Source organism: Gasterosteus aculeatus, chromosome 5 (genome assembly GCF_964276395.1).
Source record: "Gasterosteus aculeatus chromosome 5, fGasAcu3.hap1.1, whole genome shotgun sequence".
Taxonomy (NCBI): Eukaryota; Metazoa; Chordata; class Actinopteri; order Perciformes; family Gasterosteidae; genus Gasterosteus; species Gasterosteus aculeatus.
This window is the reverse complement of record NC_135692.1, coordinates 674939-696334: the sequence shown is the minus strand read 5'-3', so window position 1 is coordinate 696334 and position 21396 is coordinate 674939. Positions and strand designations below refer to the sequence as shown.

Below are 21396 nucleotides of genomic sequence, written 5' to 3'. Positions count from 1 at the left end.
AGCATGGACTAACACAATTTAGGAAACTCTATGGAGGAAATTCTGAAAATATAATAATTGTCCATGAATTGCAATGGCAGCTGATGTCTCCTCACTGGTGACTGAGGAGATTTTAAAGCCTTGTGCTGTGGGTGATCAGGTCAAATCAGTGGTATTAAAGACATTTGAATGAGATACACATGACCTGGCAGCACGATGGTCTTTATTACAGGAAATCTAGCTTTACAATGTCACAAATCAACTGCATGAAATACATGATTACTACAGACTCTTTGTTGTGATGCTTGTCAGGTTTAAGCCGTGGTTCTGTGGTTCTCACAGTTGTAATCTCTCATTCTATTTGTGGTGGTTGAAGTATTGAATCACTGTGGCTGGGTGTGAAAAAACCTTCAAGTGTAAAAAGTGAGTTCAGGCATACGACACAAAGGCTGTGAGACGCGCCACGCCAACACTCTCCAACAGCCTGAAGCTGTAGGCGAAACCATACGCAGCCCAAGCCCACGTGTCACATCCCTTGTTGTCTCCAGGTGGCTCACCACGGAGAACAAAGCTTAGTAGCACTTGGAGATAAAACCAAGAATTGTTTCTTGGGGAGCCTAAAGGTCAATTTGTCCTAATTACCAAATTATAACAACATCCTATCAGAGAAATAGTTGCTGAAAACGCTGTTGATGGATCATCTGCTGCTGGATTTATTGACGTCGTGCCACCAACAAAATTCCATTCTTCTCCAATTGTTTGAGGAGAAAGCAGAAGTCTTCCAACACCTCTGGTTAAACATCTGGTAACCGGAGAAAAAGCTCTTTCTTCTCAGATAGTGATGAACCTTTGCAGCTGAGTTTAACTGCTTTAAGGCTGCAGGGCTGTGACCGCCAACAGACCCGCTTCAAATGACAGAACGCCGTCAGAACAGATGGATAAAAGAATCCGATGAACTTTACGCCACAGCCAGAAGCGAGTGGGAGACTGCAGAACAGTCCAGAACACGCGAGCACACAGAAACACTGTGAGAGGGGAAAAGCTCCATGAATGTGACAACATATCTCAGTGGAAACGTAACGTACTAAACAGGCTGTAAAACAATCATTCAGTTACTACAGTACAGGTGACCCCCAACTGCCCCACACAGGGAGGCAGGCGGTGTCAGTCTGGGTGCAGCAGCTATGCTTCACCCATTTGCAGACAGGCTGTGAAGTCCGGAGCTGAAAGGCAGGAATGCTGTGAGCTACAGCTGATGCACCGTAGCATCCTTCCAAACAAACGTCACTACTCTTTGGTTTTTCAGGGTTTAGGTGACAAAACACTCTTACAAACTCTTTCAGAGTTTTCTTTGCAAGAAACTGTATCCAATATAATTCAGACGTAACAACCAGTGGTGCTGATGGTGTTAGAGATGGTGGTGGAAACTACAATACATGTGATAATGATTGGTGTTCGAATTGTAGTTTGGGTGTTATTAGATAATAGTTATTACATTAGCATGTATAGATTAATAACTGCAATATGAATTTCATATGAATTTCAATGTCATTTATGTCAACTAAACTGCTAAATTAGAATTCGTCTACACAAGTTCAAACCCGGGGAAGGACGCGTAATCCTTCCCTGATGCATTTCTTTCACATTTTCTCCCTAAAGAGGTTGTTTTTTGACTCCTGTCGGTTGTTCATGAGCAAAGGACGTAGGAAAGCCTCGCAGGGCAAACATTTTTATTTTGGATTATATGAACTGAGTTAAACGTGGTTAAAATGTGTGATGGTTTGCGATGTGTTATATTATGAGTGCCATGTTATGTTTACATGAAGAAGCTTTAAGCCATTGAATGTATTGTAGTATTTAGTGAACAGGGATCAGTCGGGTCACTGAGGGGTTTCAGATTCCACCATCAGATGACACCAGGAGGGAGTCATGTGATTCACGAGGGAGGAGCTGGGCTCCAATGTGCAGCCAATCACTCCGTCTCCCCTCACACCCTGAAGCATTGTCAGGATCACAGGACCCAATGACTACAGGCCCGTCGCCCTGACCTCTGTAGTCATGAAGTCTTTTGAACGGCTAGTCCTGACCCACCTGAAGTCCCTCACCGACCCCCTCCTGGACCCCTGCAGTTCGTCTACAGAGCCAACAGGTCTGTGGACGATGCTGTCAACATGGCCCTCCACTACATCCTCCAGCATCTGGACTCCCCAGGAACCTACGCCAGGATCCTGTTTGTGGACTTCAGCTCTGCTTTTAACACCATCATCCCGTCTCTGCTGCAGGACAAACTCCCCCAGCTGCACGTGCCCGACTCCACCTGCAAGTGGATCACAGACTTCCTGTCTGACAGGAAGCAGCACGTGAAGCTGGGAAACATGTCTCAGCCTCTCGGACCATCAGCACCGGTTCCCCCCAAGGCTGCGTTCTTTCCCCTCTGCTCTTCTCCCTGTACACCAACAGCTGCACCTCCAGCCACCAGTCCGTCAAGCTCCTGAAGTTTGCGGATGACACCACCCTCATTGGACTGATCTCTGGTGGGAACGAGTCCGCCTACAGGTGGAGTCTGACCATCTGGTGCTGTGGTGCAGCCAGAACAACCTGGAGCTCAACGCTCAGAAGACAATGGAGATGGTTGTGGATTTCAGGAGGAACAGAGTCCCACCCTCCCCCATCACCCTGTGTGACTCCCCCGTCACTATTGTGGATTCCTTCCGTTTCCTGGGCTCCATCATCACCCAGGACCTCAAGTGGGAGCTGAACATCAGCTCCATCACCAAGAAGGCTCAGCAGAGGTTGTTCTTCCTGAGGCAGCTGAGGAAACTCAACCTGCCAAAGACGATGATGGTCCACTTCTACACGGCCATCATGGAGTCCATCCTCTGCTCCTCCATCAGCGTCTGGTACGCTGCAGCCACAGCCAAGTACAAGGGCAGGCTGCAGCGTGTCCTCCGCTCTGCAGAGAGGCTGATCGGCTGCAATCTGCCGTCCCTGCAGGACTTGAGCTAAAAAGATGGTAGCCGACCCCTCTCACCCCGGACAAAAACTGTTTGTGCCCCTTCCATCTGGCAGGAGGCTGAGGTCCATCAGGACTAAGACCTCCTGCCACACGAACAGTTTCTTCCCGTCGGCAGTCGGGCTCATCAACAGAGCCGGTCCCCCACTGCCTGACTATAACACTCCACCGGTCACTCCCCTTCACACTGCACACGTCACTTTAACTGTAATTTTTCACTCATGACTTTGTTGTCACTCGTCACTTATTCGATAGTGCACAGAGAACAGTAGTATTACTAGATCCGGAGTTCAGAACTCTACAGTGGTTTGGAAAGATTCATCTTGAAGGACAGATGAAGGTTGAGTATTGGATGTGAAGTATGTAACTGCACAGCTCATTGAACAGGTTTTCTCATCTCTTAAATTAGAGGCTGCCGATGGAAGGCACATACCAGTCCTATTAGATGATTATCGAACAAAAAGGAAATAACTTGTGCCTTTTATTTTAAATTTTAAGTTTTAAATAACATTGAGATGTATTTCTTGCCAGTCTTGTGTGTGTATCCAAAACCCGATCCTGAACCTAGATCTTCTTTCTCTTTCTTTTTCTTGCCCAACTGTTTACTAATCCGTAAAAATCTGTTTGGTATCCTTTAAACTATTGTATTTAAATGTTAATAGAACTCCACAGACTCTTGTTTCCACAGACTGAGGAGGACAGACAGACAGACGACCCTTAGATTTGGGTCTTTATTATGCAAACAAAAAAAATGTTTGTAAGTAAAAATATATAAACTGAGAATAAATTATTTGTTAGTTTTGCTTACAAAACTATTGTTTTTGCCTGTGTTACGTCCCCTGACGTGACTCCGCCCCCTCTTGAGAAGAGGGCGGGGGGAATTATCTCTCAGGTGATTCACCACCTGAGAGGCCATTAGTGGGCTGATAAAGGCTCCCTGAGCCAGCGCTCTCATGCTCTCGTCTCTTCTTCCTGAGAACAACAGACTACCGTTCTGTGGGAAACGTCGAAGGCTTCTCTGCCACTTCGGTTTCTATTTTTCCTCCTGTTTTGTGGATAGACAGGGAGGTCACTATTGTTTTTCCTTTTCATACGTTAGGCCAGAAAGACCTTTCTAGAGGTTGTTTATTGTTTCGGTCTTTGACCCTGATGCCTTTTGCTTCCGTTTCAGTTGTCAACTTTTGTGTTGAACAAGTCGTTGACAAATTCTTTTTACTGTTGTTCAAACTTTGTTTATCTCGGCGTGATTGGCAGGCCGTAACAGCCTGCGAAACAAAAACCTTTGCTCTCGAGAAGAAAAACCTTTGGTCTCGAGAAGAAAAACCTTTGGTCTCGGATCAAAAAGTTTTGTGGTGTGAGTTTGTACGTAGTGGGCGGGGCTTATGCTGCTGAATGAACCAGGAGTTTCTATTGGTGGATGGACTGGCCGCTCGCTGTCTGCAGCCATGTGGCCTCATGTCTCCAAGGAGGTACAGAGTACATGTGTTCGCTTAGTTAGTGGTATCCTGGAGGGAAGGTGAGGCAAACGTTATTGAGCATTTTCTTGTTCTTTTTGATTAAATTACACAAACATTACATTGATACTTTGACAAATACTACCTCAGGTAATCTCATAATTTCTTTCAATACAGCCTGTGCAGTACACTTAAACACTAATGATCTTTTCCAGGTTAACAGTAAATTCCTCAACAATTCAGTCAATTAAAAGTCCTTGTACCATGTCCATACATTTACAATCCCTTTCCGGTGTGATGCACGTGAAGCTGCACGACATCTGCTGTCCCTGATTGCAGAAACAAAGGCAGGTGAGTCCGATGATGGAGAGATCCTCGGTGCAAACTGACAATGAGCCCATTTAATGAGTCCCTGGTCTGGTTTTTACCTTGATGGCTGCAGCGCAATTACACAACTGTCATGTAATTGAGCATTTCCTCCTAGAACTAGTAGGTATGTCCAACCATTCATTTAAAATACATTTCCACCCTGATGCCATAGCATATAACTCACAATGAGCATTATTTTTAATCTTAGTTTGCATGTAAAATGGCTGGAGAGATTTATTTTAGTCTTGTTTGTATTTCTCAAGGAGCACAACCTGATGGGGACAATGCAGAAGAGGCTTTGACTGTAGCCTCAGTAATCCAGTGGATGACTGGTCATCTGCTTTAGGTGAAATGGTTTCATTGGTGTCTGAGCATCATGCCGAACCACACTGTTACCCACGTGTCATCGCATTCCAAGTAGCCCACTTTAGATTATGAACATTCTAAACACTCCTGCAAACTGCCAATACGTATGGTACAGAATTTAATAGGAGTGATACATTTGTTAAGTAGCTGTTGGCAGGAGCACGGTTCTGCGATATATGTTTAACTGTGCTTTGTCTTTGTTTTACCAAAGAATAGAAAAACAATGTTCCAGAATCATTTTATACTGCAGCGTTTTATGCCACCTTGTTATAACGCGAGTGAGCAAAATAAACAACCATTTACTGTGATTTAACACATGAGATGTGCATAAAGTATGTCGATTGGAAACGTCATCCAAAAAATGAAGCCAGTTGAAGGACATGCATGTAGAAGTCCTGTCCAGAAGAAGAGGAATCCACAGTACTGCAGCAGGACCTTCATGGCCCTCTGCTGCAGGGACCCAGGCTGTAGATCAGCAGTCAGGTTCCTCATGGTGTTCTGCCTGCAGGATCTGAGATGGACCAAACGCATTCATTACGATTATAGCAATGGCCTCATTTTTTCATAGTGTAGTCTAGACGATCTAATGTTCAGTCTTCATTTAGGTTAGAGTGATATAGCAAATGAATACCTCACGTTAAATTGCATTTTTTGTTATTGTGCTACATTTAAGTTACACATACTACCTCATTTAAAAAAAAAAAATAAAAAAAAATAAGTCCACTTACCTCCGAGTCGCTCGTGACAGTCGCCTCCAGTGTTTAATGGTGGAAGCAGACAGCGAGCGCCCAGTCGATTCACCAATAGAAACTCCTGGTTCATTCAGAGGCGTAAGCCCCGCCCACTACGTACAAACTCTTTGATCCGAGACCAAAGGGATTTTTGTTTGAGAGCAAGTTTTTGTTTTGCAGACAAAAACAAGTTTCAAAGGCAAAACAAACAATTTCTTTATATTTACTTACACTTTTGTTCGCATGATAAAGACCCAAATGTACCTTCATAGACTTGATGCAGCTTCAGAGAAGCCAAACAAGATTAGTATTTCCTTCATTTAGCCTTCTGTGTCAAGCTGATAATTAGTCTCTTTTCAAAGAGACTTGAGGAGAGCGCCAATGTCCGTGTACTTTTTGATATTTTGTTTTAGTTTACTTTTTTTTTCCAAAAATGAGAAACAAAAAATGGCCGTTTTCCCACAAATATATGAAGCGCAGCAGCTAAACAGGAAATACACACATTTTAACAGTCAACGCAATGAAAAGTTATGCTAAAAATGAGTCTGTATATTATAAAAAACGTTAAGAAATAAATCATCCGGGCCGAGTATGTTGGCAACAATAGTTGACTTTGGTTTTCATTCATCCATGTGCACTGTTTGATCCAATATAATTAATAATAGTTTATTGTCTAGTCACTCGTGGTTGCTGACTTGTTGCTGACGGCACTGATATTAATTTTCTGCCCTAAGGATTTTATGTAAAACCACATGAACTACATGTAAAATACTATGTTTACTGTGCCATACTTGGTCCTGCTGCTCCTTGCTCGTTCTCCGTTGTCCAACGTTGAGGCCTTCTTCTGCTTGCAGCTTACAGCTGGTGTTCCTCATCTCCAGCTCCTTCCTTAAGAGACAAAACAATTATTCAATTAAAGTATGAAGTTTGCAGCATCCACACATTTTTGGGTGGGTGGGAAACAGGACCACTGGGACAGAAAGCTTTGTCATTTACTTTTGGGCTCCCTCTCTGCAATGACTGGTCAAAACAAAGGAACCGACTGCACCTGGAAGGTGCTTGATGACAGCAGTTACTGGGGCTGCTTTAATTAGCATGTGTAGGGGACGATATTGAGCCAAATTACCATTTGGAAGCATTGAAATCATATGAAGTAATTACATCTTTAACTTCAAATGTGTGTGCCAATGTATGTGTCTACGGTTGAAGCATATTTAGTCCCTCAAAGCATCTCCATTTTGACTGTGAAAAAGACTGTGGTTGCTACGGCAACTGTTACTCACCATGGCTGTAATGCCCAGACCTTCTGAGTAGTTTTTGTGGTGACTGTCTGTTTCTGTTGGGTTTTATGTCCTTCACCTTGCCTAATACAAGAGGCAAGTGAATGACAGAACCTGTTTTTAACAAAATTCCAAATGGCGGCAAACCATGTGGAAGAGCACCTGTGTGCAAAAAAGATAATAGGAAAAAGTGCCAAATGTCGAGGGGGCGCAATAGAGCCAATGATTTATACCCAGCTGCGAGAACCCGAAAATATCTAAATTTTCCCAGTTTTGATGCGCATGTCAGAAACAGGCCCCAATAAAGCTTCTTTGAGTTTGGAGTCAAACACAGTGACTGACGTTATTTTGGAAAACATCGCGCCTTAGCAACAAGGTGAGTCACTCACATCTGTAATGCTCATTGACAAATGAAATGATAGAATACCAAAGAAAACAACTTTTATCTTCACATTCGTGAAAGAATTTTTCAAGGATCAGTGTGCTCATTGTGTTTGTGTGTTGGCTCTTGTCTTCGGTTGTGCTGCAAGGTACAACGATTTGCTCTCAATTCACTGAGGGCGAATAGCAACTTGTTAGGTTATTAAGTTATTGGATGCCTGAGGAGGGTTTTACATAAGACAGCCTCACAGTCAAGGATAGATTCATTATATCACGATGTCAAGAACGTTTTGTCCATAACTGTATCTCGCTCCTGAGGTCGCGAATAAAAGCGCTTTCAATGGTCGGAGGACTATGGTCCATCCATTTAAAACAATCACGTTGGTCCGCTATGAAAAGTCAGGAAATCTACCGTTTGAGAACCATTAATGTCTGTAAGCTTGCAGAGTCATCAGCATTACTCCACCGGGACATAAATGAGTCTTCAAAATAAAAAGGGAATCCATCCAATAGTTACAATGTATCACTGCATTTGCCAGCGAACAATAAATATCACATCGGACAAGAAGATGGGCTTGCCACCTTCAATACAGTAAAATAAGGAACGCCACGGCCGACGGAGAGATGGGGGGCGGACGATGGGGCGGGGGGGGGGATCCACTCGGCGATCCCCCGGTGATTCCTCCCATTCTCATGAATACAATATACTGAATACAAATACGGTACGATTTCGTATTTTAAGGGATGGGTTTCAACCCTACAAGCAGAACTTAAATTCAGCTCCACAGCAATATGTTGTTGTCTTGGCCCTAGTTACTAATAGCAACACATATTTCTACATTGTGTAAAATCTATGACGTGAGTGTCTTTGACCTTTTGATGAGGTATTCCAGCCCACTCGTGTTCTTCTCCATCGCTCCCAGACTCTCCTGTGTCGATCGGGTGTCACCGTCCTGCTTCTTCATGCGGTTCTCCAAATTAGCACGCTGGCGGCGTAGGAGTGGACACAAAATACATACACATCATTATGCAATACAACTGCTAAAAAAATACTTTTTGGCAGCCATTGATATATTCTCATTGAAAATGTATCACGCTTGTGTGAATAAACTTAAATTAACTGTATGCAGAATCTACATGTATTCAATGGTTTCGCCGAAGTTGACTAACTGGGTGAGTCTAATAATTTTAACTACATTTCTATTTCTCAATATTAGAGTCAGAATCAGAAGCCATTTATTGCATTGACTTTGACTTGATGAATTGGTGCATTATTGGTCCATTTTATTATTTTATTCTAAGAAAGTAAAATAAGAAAAAATATACAAGCAATAATTAAAACAATATACACAGAGTAGTTGGCTCAATGGGGGACTCGGACTTGGTTCATGAGAAGGGTGAGGGGTCAGCTAGAATCCTTTATGCCCGCCTCAGAGACCTGGAGGCAAACAAGTCTTGCAGGGACGGCAGATTGCAGCCGATCACCCTCTCTGCAGAGCGGATGACACGCTGCAGCCTGCCCTTGTCCTTGGCTGTGGCTGCAGCGTACCAGACGTCTTTGGCAGGTTGAATTTCTTCAGATGCCTCAGGAAGAACAACCTCTAGTGAGCCTTCTTGGTGATGGAGCTGATGTCCAGCTCCCACTTGAGGTCCTGGGTGATGATGGAGCCCAGGAAACAGAAGGAATCCACAATAGTGACGGGGGAGTCACACAGGGTGATGGGGGAGGGTGGGGCTCTGTTCCGCCGGAAATCCACAACCATCTCCACTGTCTTTAGAGCGTTGAGTTCCAGGTTGTTTTGACATGAAGGCTGACGGACTGGTGACTGGAGGTGCAGCTGTTGGTGTACAGGGAGAAGAGCAGAGGGGAAAGAACGCAGCCTTGGGGGGAACCGGTGCTGATGGTCCGAGAGGCTGAGACATGTTTCCCCAGCTTCACGTGCTGCTTCCTGTCAGACAGGAAGTCTGTGATCCACTTGCAGGTGGAGTCGGGCACGTGCAGCTGGGAGAGTTTGTCCTGCAGCAGAGACGGGATGATAGTGTTGAAGGCAGAGCTGAAGTCCACAAACAGGATCCTGGCGTAGGTTCCTGGGGAGTCCAGATGCTGAAAAAGATGAAATGAAGACCTGTTGACTCAAACTGCAGAGGGTCCAGGAGGGGGTTGGTAAAACACTTTATGACCACAGAGGTTAGGGTGACGGGATTGTCGAGTTAAATTGTAAATTTCTAATTTGAACATGCCATTTTTCTTCATGTTGTCATGTTGTCTTGTTGTCCATTGTCTCATTGTCTTCCTGTCCTATGTTACGCACCAACCGCCTTGTCAAAATCCTTGCATGTCAACATATTTTGGCAATAAATGTTCCCGATTCCTGATAATCATTAAGTCCTGTGCTCCTGGTTTTTTGGGAGGATGGGGATGCTGGAGGAGGCCTTGAAGCAGGTTGGCACATGGCAGGTCTCCAGTGAGATGTTGGTAAACCCTGGAGACAGCTGATCAGCACAATGCTTCTGGGTGGTGTGAGAGACCGAGTCTGGGCCGGCTTTCCATACAGATGCATAGTCGTTAGAACCGCTGTTGGAGCCTCTCTGAGCACAGACGTTTGGCATCCCTGACCGCCTTGCCAAAGCTGTATTTCAAATCTGTAAACAAGTCTGTGTCCCCACTTCTAAATGCTTGATATTTTAGCGACTGTAGCCGCCGGAGTTCAGCTGTAAACCAGGTTTGTCATTGTCGTAACTCATCCTGGTGCATGATGGGACACAGCGGTCTTCACAGAAGCTAATGTAAGCCGTCACAGTCTCTGCGCACTCATCTAGACTACTTGTAGCAGTCCTGACAATATCCTAGTCCGTACATTCCAGACACAACTGGAGGTACTGATTAGCCTTATACAGGGTAACAGAGTTTTAATTTCTGCCTGTATGCAGGAACCAGGTGGATTAAAGTGTGGTCAGAGTGCAGCATGAGGTACGGCGTGATCGGCCTGGCTTATAGTAGAGTTGCAGTGGTCCAGAATGTTCTCATCTGTGGTGGAGCATTGAACTAATGGTTTGTATTTGGGGAGTTCGTGGCTGAGGTTTCCTCTGTTAAAGTCAATAACTAAGGAGTCCGCGTTGGTCCCGGTTATCTGGTCGGCGAGTGTCCGCTGTGCCTCCTGCACGTTGCCATGTAAACACCGACCACGATGAATGAAGCAAACTCACAGAGGGAGGAGAAGGGTTTACAGTTTGGAATAAAGGATTCTGGTGTTGTAGGATCGATAACACGTCGCTGCATCAGCTGCTGTTGATAAAAACTGATTCTCCACATTGGTCTCCATGTCTCGGTCCACTCCGCCAGCTGGAGCGCGGAGGTCTGGGTTTTTGCCCAGAGCCCCCACTATTTAAGTTTGTTCATCTTTCAACTATATATTTCAGCTCCAAAGAAGAAAACATTTGAGTAACCATGATGAATGACTGGTGTGTGCGTCAATTATTTCTCCTACTTTATTAATAAGTAAGTAAGTATTATTAATAAGTGTCATGTTTAATGATTTCCCTCCGGTATCAAGTTTTTTTCTAATCACAACCTTTGCTTTTTTGACATTACACACAATTTAGACACATGATATATTGATTAGTGCGAAAAAAAAAGAAAAATATTGTGTACAGCAAGTAAAACATCAGTAGCTTGGTTTTGTCTTTGGTCAGCAGGTTGACCTTCTCTTCTTCACTCTGCAGGGACTCTACAGCCTGCTTCTGGGGTGAAACCAGATGTTTGAGCCACATGTTGCCACTCCACCTGTCTACCACATTGGTATGATACGATCGACGGTGATAGTGACATTTTACAAGAGATTCCCAGTTTAATATCTTGGATCATAAGTGTTCTCTCCTTCTTTCCATCAACGGGCAACAACACAGGCACTGCACTTAGAAGTGAAATAGATGGATGGATAGATAGAAGTTTTCATAAGCTTCCCTTTGCACTCACACGGCGCCACCTGCCCATCACTAACCGACCTTCACACACCTTAGTCACAGCTGCGTTTAGTGTCTTACCAAAAAAACACTGAGATGTGGACTGTTGGAGCCAGGGGTCAAAACCGCCAATCCCCCAATTGAAGGATGCTGTGGATCTCACTCATCCACTGTTGATTTAGGACGGCGCACCGTATGTTTTTGACAGGTCTCCACATCGCTTCCGTAACTTCCGTTACTTCTGACGGATTCCAAGATGGCGACCGGCATGAAACTACAGTGAAACTACAGAATTTAAAACGTGCAGTCGATTGGACACAGGTGGAAACAATCTGGGACACGGCAGACAATCACAGGGGACGACAAGGCAGGAAGTGAAGTGAACCAGGGACACAAGAGGCAGAAAACTACAAAACAAAACAGGAAACAAACCCACACCGTGACATAATCTACACCTAACGTCCTTCCTGTAAAATTCAAAATCCAATCTCTATGTAAATTCTCAAAATGTAATCTCTGCAACTGTGACGCATCGAGTAGAAAAAGGTGCGCTGGGAACCGCAGGGTTGGCGATTCGAACCCCGGCTGCTCCATGAAGAAGTGTCCCTGAGCAAGAACCCTGATCCCTAACTGCTTCTTTTGTGCCATATTCATTTATTTCTTAACCAGACAGAAAAAAATAGAAACCGTGGTTCCAGAGTAAATACAATGTTTATAATGGTTATGCACACTACCAACACAAAGGTAAGAAATATATCATGACTGTGACTTCATGTATAATCAGAAAATTGGTATTTCGAATCATCAAACCAGTCAGAACAATGCTATGCTAACTTTACTTTCTTCACTTATAAGATTCTAACTTCCTGCACTATAGCTCTTGGTTCTGTGGTTATGCATGTTTTACCCAGATGGTGCAGCAGCCGAAGATCAGCTGTAGAGCTCCGCCAGCAAAGTAATGTGATCATTGAAACAGACTCAAGCTACACAGACGTCTGTAATGTTACAGGAGACACATCTGGACTTTCACAATAACATCCTCATAATATCCCAGTTGATTGGTCTGTATGCAACTGAGGAAATCAAACGCTATGATTATTATCATAAAATGATTTTATAAAAATCTAACTAAGCTGACATTTTCAAGGCCAGAGATTGGACAGTTTGGACTAATGTGTGTCATGCAATGAAAGAATGTTGACGGCCTGTAATCACAACCCCTCCTCGCTTCTCCCTTCAGGGTCTATTGCGTTTACTCTTTCGGTGACCGTGGTGGAGCCTTGTAAATATATACACAGCTTTAGCGGCGGGTCGCTCTCTCCCGCTACCAGCTGACTGCAGCAAGAGATCAAATCAGCTCCATCACTTCCAAGTTAATGCAACTGGCTGTCATAAGGGAGCAAACATGGTCTCATCTCTCAAGTCTTATCAACACTTGTGTTCTTCCAGATGATACAGTAGTTGGACTCAGGTTTGCACGCAGGGCTGAAGTTACACTTTGAGCAGTTCTTTGATTGTGCATTGTAGATATATGATTAAATAAGGTTCGGGAGCTATAATGTTGTGTTTACCATGTCATTCCAACATCCCCCAGAGGATGCTTTTCATCACAAACATTACATACATAAAATATAGTCATAGAGTGATATCTAGAAAGCCTCAAAGCCAGACTGAAGGTCCCCTCCTCCCGCTGGAGCTCAGACCGCAGGCCGTAGAATGCAAAGAGGTCTCCGGGGTCTTCAGTCGACAGGTACTTTATATTGGCATTTCACACTTAGTCAACCCAGTGGCACCAATGACATAAGTGAAGAATTGTTATTGCTACACTATCACTTTTCTCTCTGATGGTCTTGTTTAGCCAAAGGTCATTTACAGGTGTGAATATTACTTTTAAACTGTTAAAAGATCCTCACGGCAAAGTGAGCCATGAGGATATGGAGACCCTGAAAAACAAGAATCAACAAGAAAGACATTTTCTCCATAGAAAGTATTAAACAGAAACATGTTACACAGCTAACAGCCTTAACCTGCTCTAACCAACAATAACCAATGTGTCAGAGAGCAATTGTCCAATACAACCAATTGAATTCATGTATTTCTACAGTGAGATTGTCACGACAGCCCCGCCGTGACCAAGTTGTTGGTGTGCGCGGCCGTCTGTTGATGTTTTTCCAGGAGTCATGACAACGGGCCGTGGACCTTGAGGACGCTCAGCTGCTGCCAATTACGCACCTGGCTCCAGTTCCCGATCAGGGGGGTATTTAAGAGGCGTCCGAAGAGCCAGTCCCTGCCAGATCGTTACGCACCAGGACTTTGCCTGAGACTACCGTCGCCCACCCTGCTGGGCTCTTTCCCACCAAGCCCCAGAAACCGGAACGTCTCGACTACTGGTGTTTTTTGTTATTTTTGGAACTTTGTGAATAAACTATACTTTATTCTCCTAACCAATGCACCGGCAGTTTTCCAATGCTTGGTGAATGATGTGTTAAGGTATATGATCGGGCGTTTTGTATTTGTATACCTTGACGACATTATTATTATTAAATATTATTTTCTCCAGGAGTCCTACAGAGCACCGCCTACATGTCCGCCAAGTGCTCAATCGACTGCTGGACAATCGTCTGTTCGTTAAGGAAGAGAAATGAGAGTTTCACGTTCAGTCTCTCATTTCTAGGCTAAATCATCTCTGAAGGACCGGTCCGAATAGACCCAACGAAGGTGGCAGCGGTGCTCGAGTGGCTGAGACCTGAGACCAGGAAGGCCCTTCAGGTTTCTGGGATTCGCCAACTTTTAGACATTTTATTCGAGATTACAGTCGGGTGGCAGCACCCTTGACAGGCCTCACTTCAACTATTAAACCTTTTATTTGGCGTCCTGAAGCAGAGCATGCGTTTGTCTTGTTGAAGGAACGGTTCACTTCGGCCCCTATTCTCTCCCAGCGAGACCCATCCCAGCAGGTTGTGGTCGAGGTGGACGCGTCCGGTGTGGGAGCGGTGCTGTCCCAACGGTCCGACAAGGGCGGTAAGCTCCACCCATGTGCCTTTTTATCCCAATTTGTCTCCAGCGGAGGCCAATTATGATGTGGGGAACCGGGAGCTGCTCGCAGTAAAGATTGCATTGGAGGAGTGGCGTCACTGGCTGGAGGGAGTGAAGAGGCCGTTCGTCGTGTGGACAGATCATAGAAACTTGGAATACGTGCGGTCCGCCAAATGACTCCACTCCCGGCAGGCCAGGTGGGCATTATTCTTTGGACGTTTGAACTTTTGCCTAACCTACAGACCTGGCTCCAGAAACTGCAAGCCCGACGCGCTGTCTCGGGTCTTCACCAAGGAGGAGACCCTCAATAAGGTTGACACCATAGTACCTGTATTGCAGGGGCGGTACTTGGGCGGCCTGGACTACTGGCGTTTTTTGTTATTTTTGGAACTTTGTGAATAAACTATTCTTTATTCTCCCCACCAATGCAGTCTGCGTTTGGTTCCTGTTCGAGCTTGAGCAGATGTGAAGAAGATGGGAAATATGGGAAAATCAACTGTTCTTTCAACATTCTTTCTTCCTTAAGTGATAAAAAGCAGGTATTGCTTCAAAAGGTCGTAGCGCTCTACTGTAAATAAGTAAATATGATTCACAAGCCACGTAAGTGATCGGAGGGACAGCCGGTGTTTGATGGCTGAAGCTCCTCAGCAGGTCAGTCACAATAACACCACCTCGTGGATCCTCTTGGGTTCTTTTCAGTGCCCGTTTCTGTCCGCAGCAACTCAGTTATAGACACTGACAGAGGTTATGTTAAATTAAACCAATATATGCAATATAGCACTATTACAATGTATTATAAGAAACACAAAGGGGTTTCTCTAACCTGAATACCCTCACGTGTAACAATGACTCTCACACAGCATAGTAGAAAACCGTAAACTCCACAGCTTTCCATGTCTTTGGAGGAAGCCGCTGTGAGCTTGTGTACGGGCTGATGTGTGTACTTAAATATACAAAGGTAGAGAGCAAGAGATCCACCATTGGTGGAGAAAAGGTGCTCAACGTCAGTCACACATCATAGAGAGAAGCCAGCAGACATGTTCACAGGGAGTCGGGCACACGGTGCGGTTTCTCACTGGGTATTGGCCTTCCATCCATCATCAAACCGCTTACCCTGCACACAGGGTCGCGGGGGGGCTGGAGTCCATCCCAGCCAACTTCAGGTGAGACGGGGTACACCTTAGGTTGGTCGCCAGCCAATCGCAGGGCTACACAGAGACACACAACCATTCACACATCTACGGGCAATTTAGAGTTACCAATCAACCTGATCCCCAGAGCAGGTCTCTGGACTGTGGGAGGAAGTCGGAGAACCCACGCAGACACCGGGAGAACCCGCAGACTCCACACAGAAAGGCCACTGGGCGGAATGGAACCCAGGACCTTCTTGCTGGTAGGCGACAGTGCTGACCACCATGCCGCCCTCGGATATTGGACTTGATAATACTACTGTACTAATACTCACTAAATCTTCAATCTTACATTTCATTCTGAGGAAACACTGAATTCATGATATTTTTAACGCAGGGCACATTAGAACCTTAAAATGTTTCATCGCAATCAATATCATGGAAGTTGCGTACTGAGCACTTTGTGCACACACATAAGGTATGTTTTAACCGTAGTATTCCCTTTACACAGTACCAGTTAATATATTTCTCATAAATCTCAAGTTAAACTTTTTGAAATAAAAATAAAAATGTATGGAATCAAAGCAAATATAAAAGGTATTTTCCACTGCCAGTGTTTTATCTATTCATCATATTATGAAAGGTACGTGCCTGTCAGAGTGGTCCAGCACTAAGGACACAGCTGGGACGAACTGCAGGGACGTTTTAGTCTGTGACGTCCATGTTTGTTCTGGGTGTCCTTTGGAGAATCTTTAAGACTCTAAATTTAATGGTTATTAATAACTTTGGTTCTGTAAATGTATGTTTATAGTATAGCGGCTTCATGTCTTACACTTTATGACTACTAAAGGTGTTGACATACATGTCTGACCACTGAAGCCATTCAGAGGGGAAGGTGTCACAAAAACACGTTTTCCACATATTGGTTTATAGTAGAATATTTTCTTTAAATGAACCAAAAATGTGTAATGTGGGAATACATAAGCAACACCACACTAGGGTTTCAACCTGATCAAATAAAAAGCTGAAACTATAGAAAATTGGTCTCCTATGTATCTTACAAATGCCTGATCCTCCACCTTCTGACGCCCCCTGGTGGGCCTGCACCGAGGAGGAGCCCTGCTACATGTTGGAGATCGCAGTAACAGACAGAAAACAGACAGCGAAGGAGATTGAAGCCATACAACAAGCTAAAAGAAGAAAGATGGAACTAGATAACGAGAGAGACACAAAGAAAAGAGGTGACTTCTTACATGTGCCAGGGTTCTGCTGTGCAGAGCGATGGTGGGTCTGTACTGGTGGAAGTCAGTCTGGATCACACACACTCTCTTCTCCATCCTCACAGCTCACAGCTGTCCATGATATCTTCACCCAGCGGGTTGTGAGGAGGAAGTGAAGCATGTGTGTGCTCTCCTGGGGCTGTGGGAATAGAGAGGGTGTGTAAAAGGGTGTTACGCCTGCAACCTGAACCTGAGCGGGAGGGAGGGAGGGAGGGAGAAAGGTAGGTGAGGAGCAAAAAGAAAACCCTCCCGCCCCCATTCCATACACTTCTCCTGCCTGGAGACGGCCGTCCGCCACCGGAAGACTGACTGCCGGTACACAGCAGCAACACACCGCTCAGAAAATGACAGAAACAATGTTGTATCAGGGTTTGGCTCAGATTCATTTGCACTGCTCTGATACTGACGTGGTCGGGTAAGTAGCAGTAAATCAGCTCCAGCTGCATTGCTGTTGATGAAATTAGGCACAGTTGCACAAGAGGGGCAACAATGAGACAACCTCCAAAACAAGACTGGTTTTGCCCGTCGAGGCCAATTCAAGTTTCTCCCTCTTGATCTGTTTGACTGGTTTTCCACCAGCGTCGGCTTTAGCTTCAGTCATTATCACTACTACTCCTCACCACTAGGCGGGGAAACGCCGCCGTAGCTTTAGGAGCTCATAATGCCATATTAGAGCTGATCCATAGATGCTGGTTACTTGTTGTTCCTACAGTCTCAGAAAGTAGGATGGGAGCCTTCAGGTATCAAGCTTCTCTTCTGTGGAACCAGCTTCCACTTTCAGTCCGGGGGGGCGACAGTCACCTCGTTTAAGATGAAGCTTAAGACTTTCCTCGTAGATTACGCAAAAAAGTGTAGCGTGGCGCATGGAGTAGGGTGGGTGCGCTGGGAACCGAAGGGTTGTTGGTTAGAACCCCGGCTACTCCCGGCTATGTCCCGTGCTGAAGTGTCCCTGAGCAAGACACCCAACCCCTAATTGCTGCTGGATGGGTGAAGTGCAGAGAGGAGGTCGGTGTGTCCTAAGAAGTCCCCCGGCAGTGTAGGCCTATAGCAGCTTATATAAGAATTCACATCTCATTGATGCAAATCTGGATCTGGTTATATCTGGACCCAGCGTGGTCCTGGTCCTGCTGTGTCTGCTGCTGCTAGCGTTATTATATTAGTCACAAAATAAAATGAATTGAATTGAGTTGTTAACTACAGATACTTTCTAGAGAGCTTTAAATAGAGTGCACATTGAATTTATTGTGCTCCAAACAATAACCCATTATATTGTTGTGTTCAAAAATGAAGAAACGCCGGACGGACAGAGGTCATCGCAGATCAAAAGGTTAAATCAAATGTATTTAATAAAAGAGATGGTGTTGTGGTAAAAAGAACATCTCAGCTGAGGAGCCGCTGGTCTCAGCGACCAACAGGCCCCAGGTCAGTCCTTTGACCCCCCATAGTGCCCGTCTGTAGCCTCCACCAGCGAACTCCAGAACAATGGTTCCTACAGGTATTTATAACAATGCTTAAAGGTGTGAAAGTTAGTGTCCACACCTCTGGGAGTGGTCTTCTGGTGAGTTTAATGTAACTCGGATTTCGAATGACCCTTAGTCAATATCAGTTGTTGTTCAAGTATTAAATGCATGCATTCCAGTTGATCACATTACATCAAATACAATCATAACTGCATTGGTATTATTCTATTACAGTTGCAGATTTACAGTGGTTTTACAATATTGTCATTACTTTATTCATTACAGTACACTATATGCATTTTATTAATTTATGACCCGGGTCATCAGTTTATTTCTAATATCCTACAATATCTTGGCAAGTTTCCTGTTCAATGAGTTTTCAGCTCGTCTCATTGGCATTTGGGGACAGAAAAATCAATGAATACATGTTTTCAGCTGCACTTATCAACATGGTTTTGATCACAATTTTCCATCCACAAAAGACTCCATGACTACAGGCCCGTCGCCCTGACCTCTGTAGTCATGAAGTCTTTTGAACGGCTAGTCCTGACCCACCTGAAGTCCCTCACCGACCCCCTCCGGGACCCCGTGCAGTTCGCCTACAGAGCCAACAGGTCTGTGGACGATGCTGTCAACAAGGTCCTCCACTACATCCTCCAGCATCTGGACTCCCCAGGAACCTACGCCAGGATCCTGTTTGTGGACTTCAGCTCTGCCTTCAACACCATCATCCCGTCTCTGCTGCAGGACAAACTCTCCCAGCTGCACCGCCCGACTCCACCTGCAAGTGGATCACAGACTTCCTGTCTGACAGGAAGCAGCACGTGAAGCTGGGGAAACATGTCTCAGCCTCTCGGACTATCAGCACCGGTTCCCCCAAAGGCTGCGTTCTTTCCCCTCTGCTCTTCTCCCTGTACACCAACAGCTGCACCTCCAGCCACCAGTCCGTCAAGATGGTAGCCGACCCCTCTCACCCCGACAAAACCTGTTTGTGCCCCTTCCATCTGGCAGGAGGCTGAGGTCCATCAGGACTAAGACCTCATCAACAGAGCCGGTCCCCCACTGACTGACTCTGACGTCCCACCGGTCACTCCCTTCACACTGCACATGCACACACGCACACACATACACACACAACACAGTTGTGTAGAGTATAGTCATCACTTTATTTTTAGATTGTCTGTTCTATACCCCCTTAGCACATTGCCTTTTTATTCCGTAGTTAAATTGTACATTTGTAAATTGAACATGTCATTTTCTTGCACTAAGTTGTCTTATCTGTCTCGTTGTCCATCGTCGTACTGATGTCACGCACCAGCCGCCAAGTCAAAGTCCTCGTATGTCCGACGTCCTTTGGCAATAAATGTGATTCCTTTCCAGTAAAATAGATCACTGCTACAGAAGGTCATAGGCGAGGGTGCGATTCCTGCTGTCTGTTCCAAGCCAACTTGTTCTTTTCCTACATCGAGACAGTTGATTACACAGTACTTCACCGGTCCAGAGTTAACGGTTCTATCGGTACTTTAGAAGTTATGGAGTGCGTAAAAAAAACTCCTGCATGTGTGTTTGGAGTTGTGCCTTACTGACACACACACACACACACACAGTGCTCTTTCTCCCCTGGTATCAGATAAACACACAAACCAGTAACGCACAGCTTCTTTCAGACTCAAATTCAGGATTATACGACGTAGTCAAAAGTCATTTTCCATGAAGCAGCAGGAGAATCACTGGCTTCCACCCATCGATTGCAGTGATCCAGGGTCCTTCTATCAGAGTGATTCTACTATTTAATCTGCTGCTGCACTAAGACGTCAGCCTACAAAGGGGTCGCTTCCCCCACAGCGACCAGGGCAGATCTGGATTAGTTACTGTATGAGGGGGATCTCCGCTCTGTCTGTCTTGCTCCGGCTTGTTCGACACGTCCCTGCATGACGCACGTTTATGGAATGTGATTAATCAACCTTTGACATAAAAATGACAACTTTGGCACAAGAAGAGGTTGTTAGCAGCTGTGTGTATACATCCAGTGACATTTCACACAAGCAGCCGAGAGGAAAATCTCTGACAGGTTGAAATTATTAGTCGTTTATTTGGGTTGGGGTTAAAGGAGCAGATCCTCCTTCAGCGTCCATCGAAGGAACACTGTGTAACATTCAGGGATTCATTGGCAGAGATGGAATATAGAAACCCTCTCACTAGTGTAAAAGCACCGGGACTAAGAATCCTTGTGTCTTCTTGGTCATCTTACCGTCATACGTCCAGTAGGCCGCGATTAAAAGTTTGTTTTTCTTCTTAAGACAAAATCTTAAAAGTAATGAGTTATGACTTTAGAAAGCGTGCATTTTAGACACTGTCGTTTAAACACAAAACGTACTTTGATTACCTGGGAGGCAGAAATCCACCTGGTGGAACATGTTGAACCAGCGACTCTTCCTCGTAAAGCCCTCAAATGTCATTTGTGATTTTGGGCTTTACTAAATAAGATTAACTAATCATATCTAAATCTTTCCCAGGATGGTCTGCCATGCAAAGCCAGAGATCGAGTGACTCTACGCGAACGTCACTAGCAGTGAAACGTCCCTCCTGACCGACCGTTTGCTATGATGATGCTCGCTTCTCTCTTCTCCTCCTCCCTCTGTGATCTTTACTGTCTCCTTTCTCCTCTCCTCTGCTTTCCTCTCCCATCTCCTCTCGTCTCCTCTGTCCTCACCTCCCCCCCCTCTCCTCTGCTTGCAACGTGAACAACTGTATTATTCAGTGTTTCCAACAATGAGAGACGGGAAATAAAGTTCAGGAATCACTAGAGTTGTACGTGACGTCCATAAGGCCTGATTTACTACAGGTTGGTTGTTGAGCTTCAGCTGTTATTGAAATATGGATGTTTTTGACACTAGTCTGTAACTTGAATGAACAAAATAAGCTGTACTACGCACCTGAACATGGATCCAGAT

The 21396-nt window shown here is 45.0% G+C and overlaps 1 protein-coding gene across 4 annotated transcripts in view; it reads right to left on the bottom strand.

Moving 5' to 3' along the window:
* LOC120819216 (putative uncharacterized protein MYH16) overlaps positions 1 to 21396 on the bottom strand; it is a 36137-nt gene extending 14741 nt beyond the window's left edge. Inside the window, exons 1-4 of one of the 4 annotated variants that reach the window (XM_078103051.1) lie at positions 21379 to 21396; positions 16956 to 17121; positions 8447 to 8559; positions 6704 to 6800 (exon numbers count right to left, since the gene is read on the bottom strand). In XM_078103051.1, coding sequence (XP_077959177.1) covers positions 6704 to 6800; positions 8447 to 8559; positions 16956 to 17039 — 294 coding nt within the window. In that variant the 5' untranslated portion in view covers positions 17040 to 17121; positions 21379 to 21396. Of the gene's footprint in view, positions 1 to 6703; positions 6801 to 7195; positions 7377 to 8446; positions 8560 to 8922; positions 8942 to 16955; positions 17122 to 18997; positions 19122 to 21378 lie in introns of those variants that run through there. The other 3 variants (XM_040176407.2, XM_078103052.1, XM_078103053.1) reach the window with 3 other exon arrangements.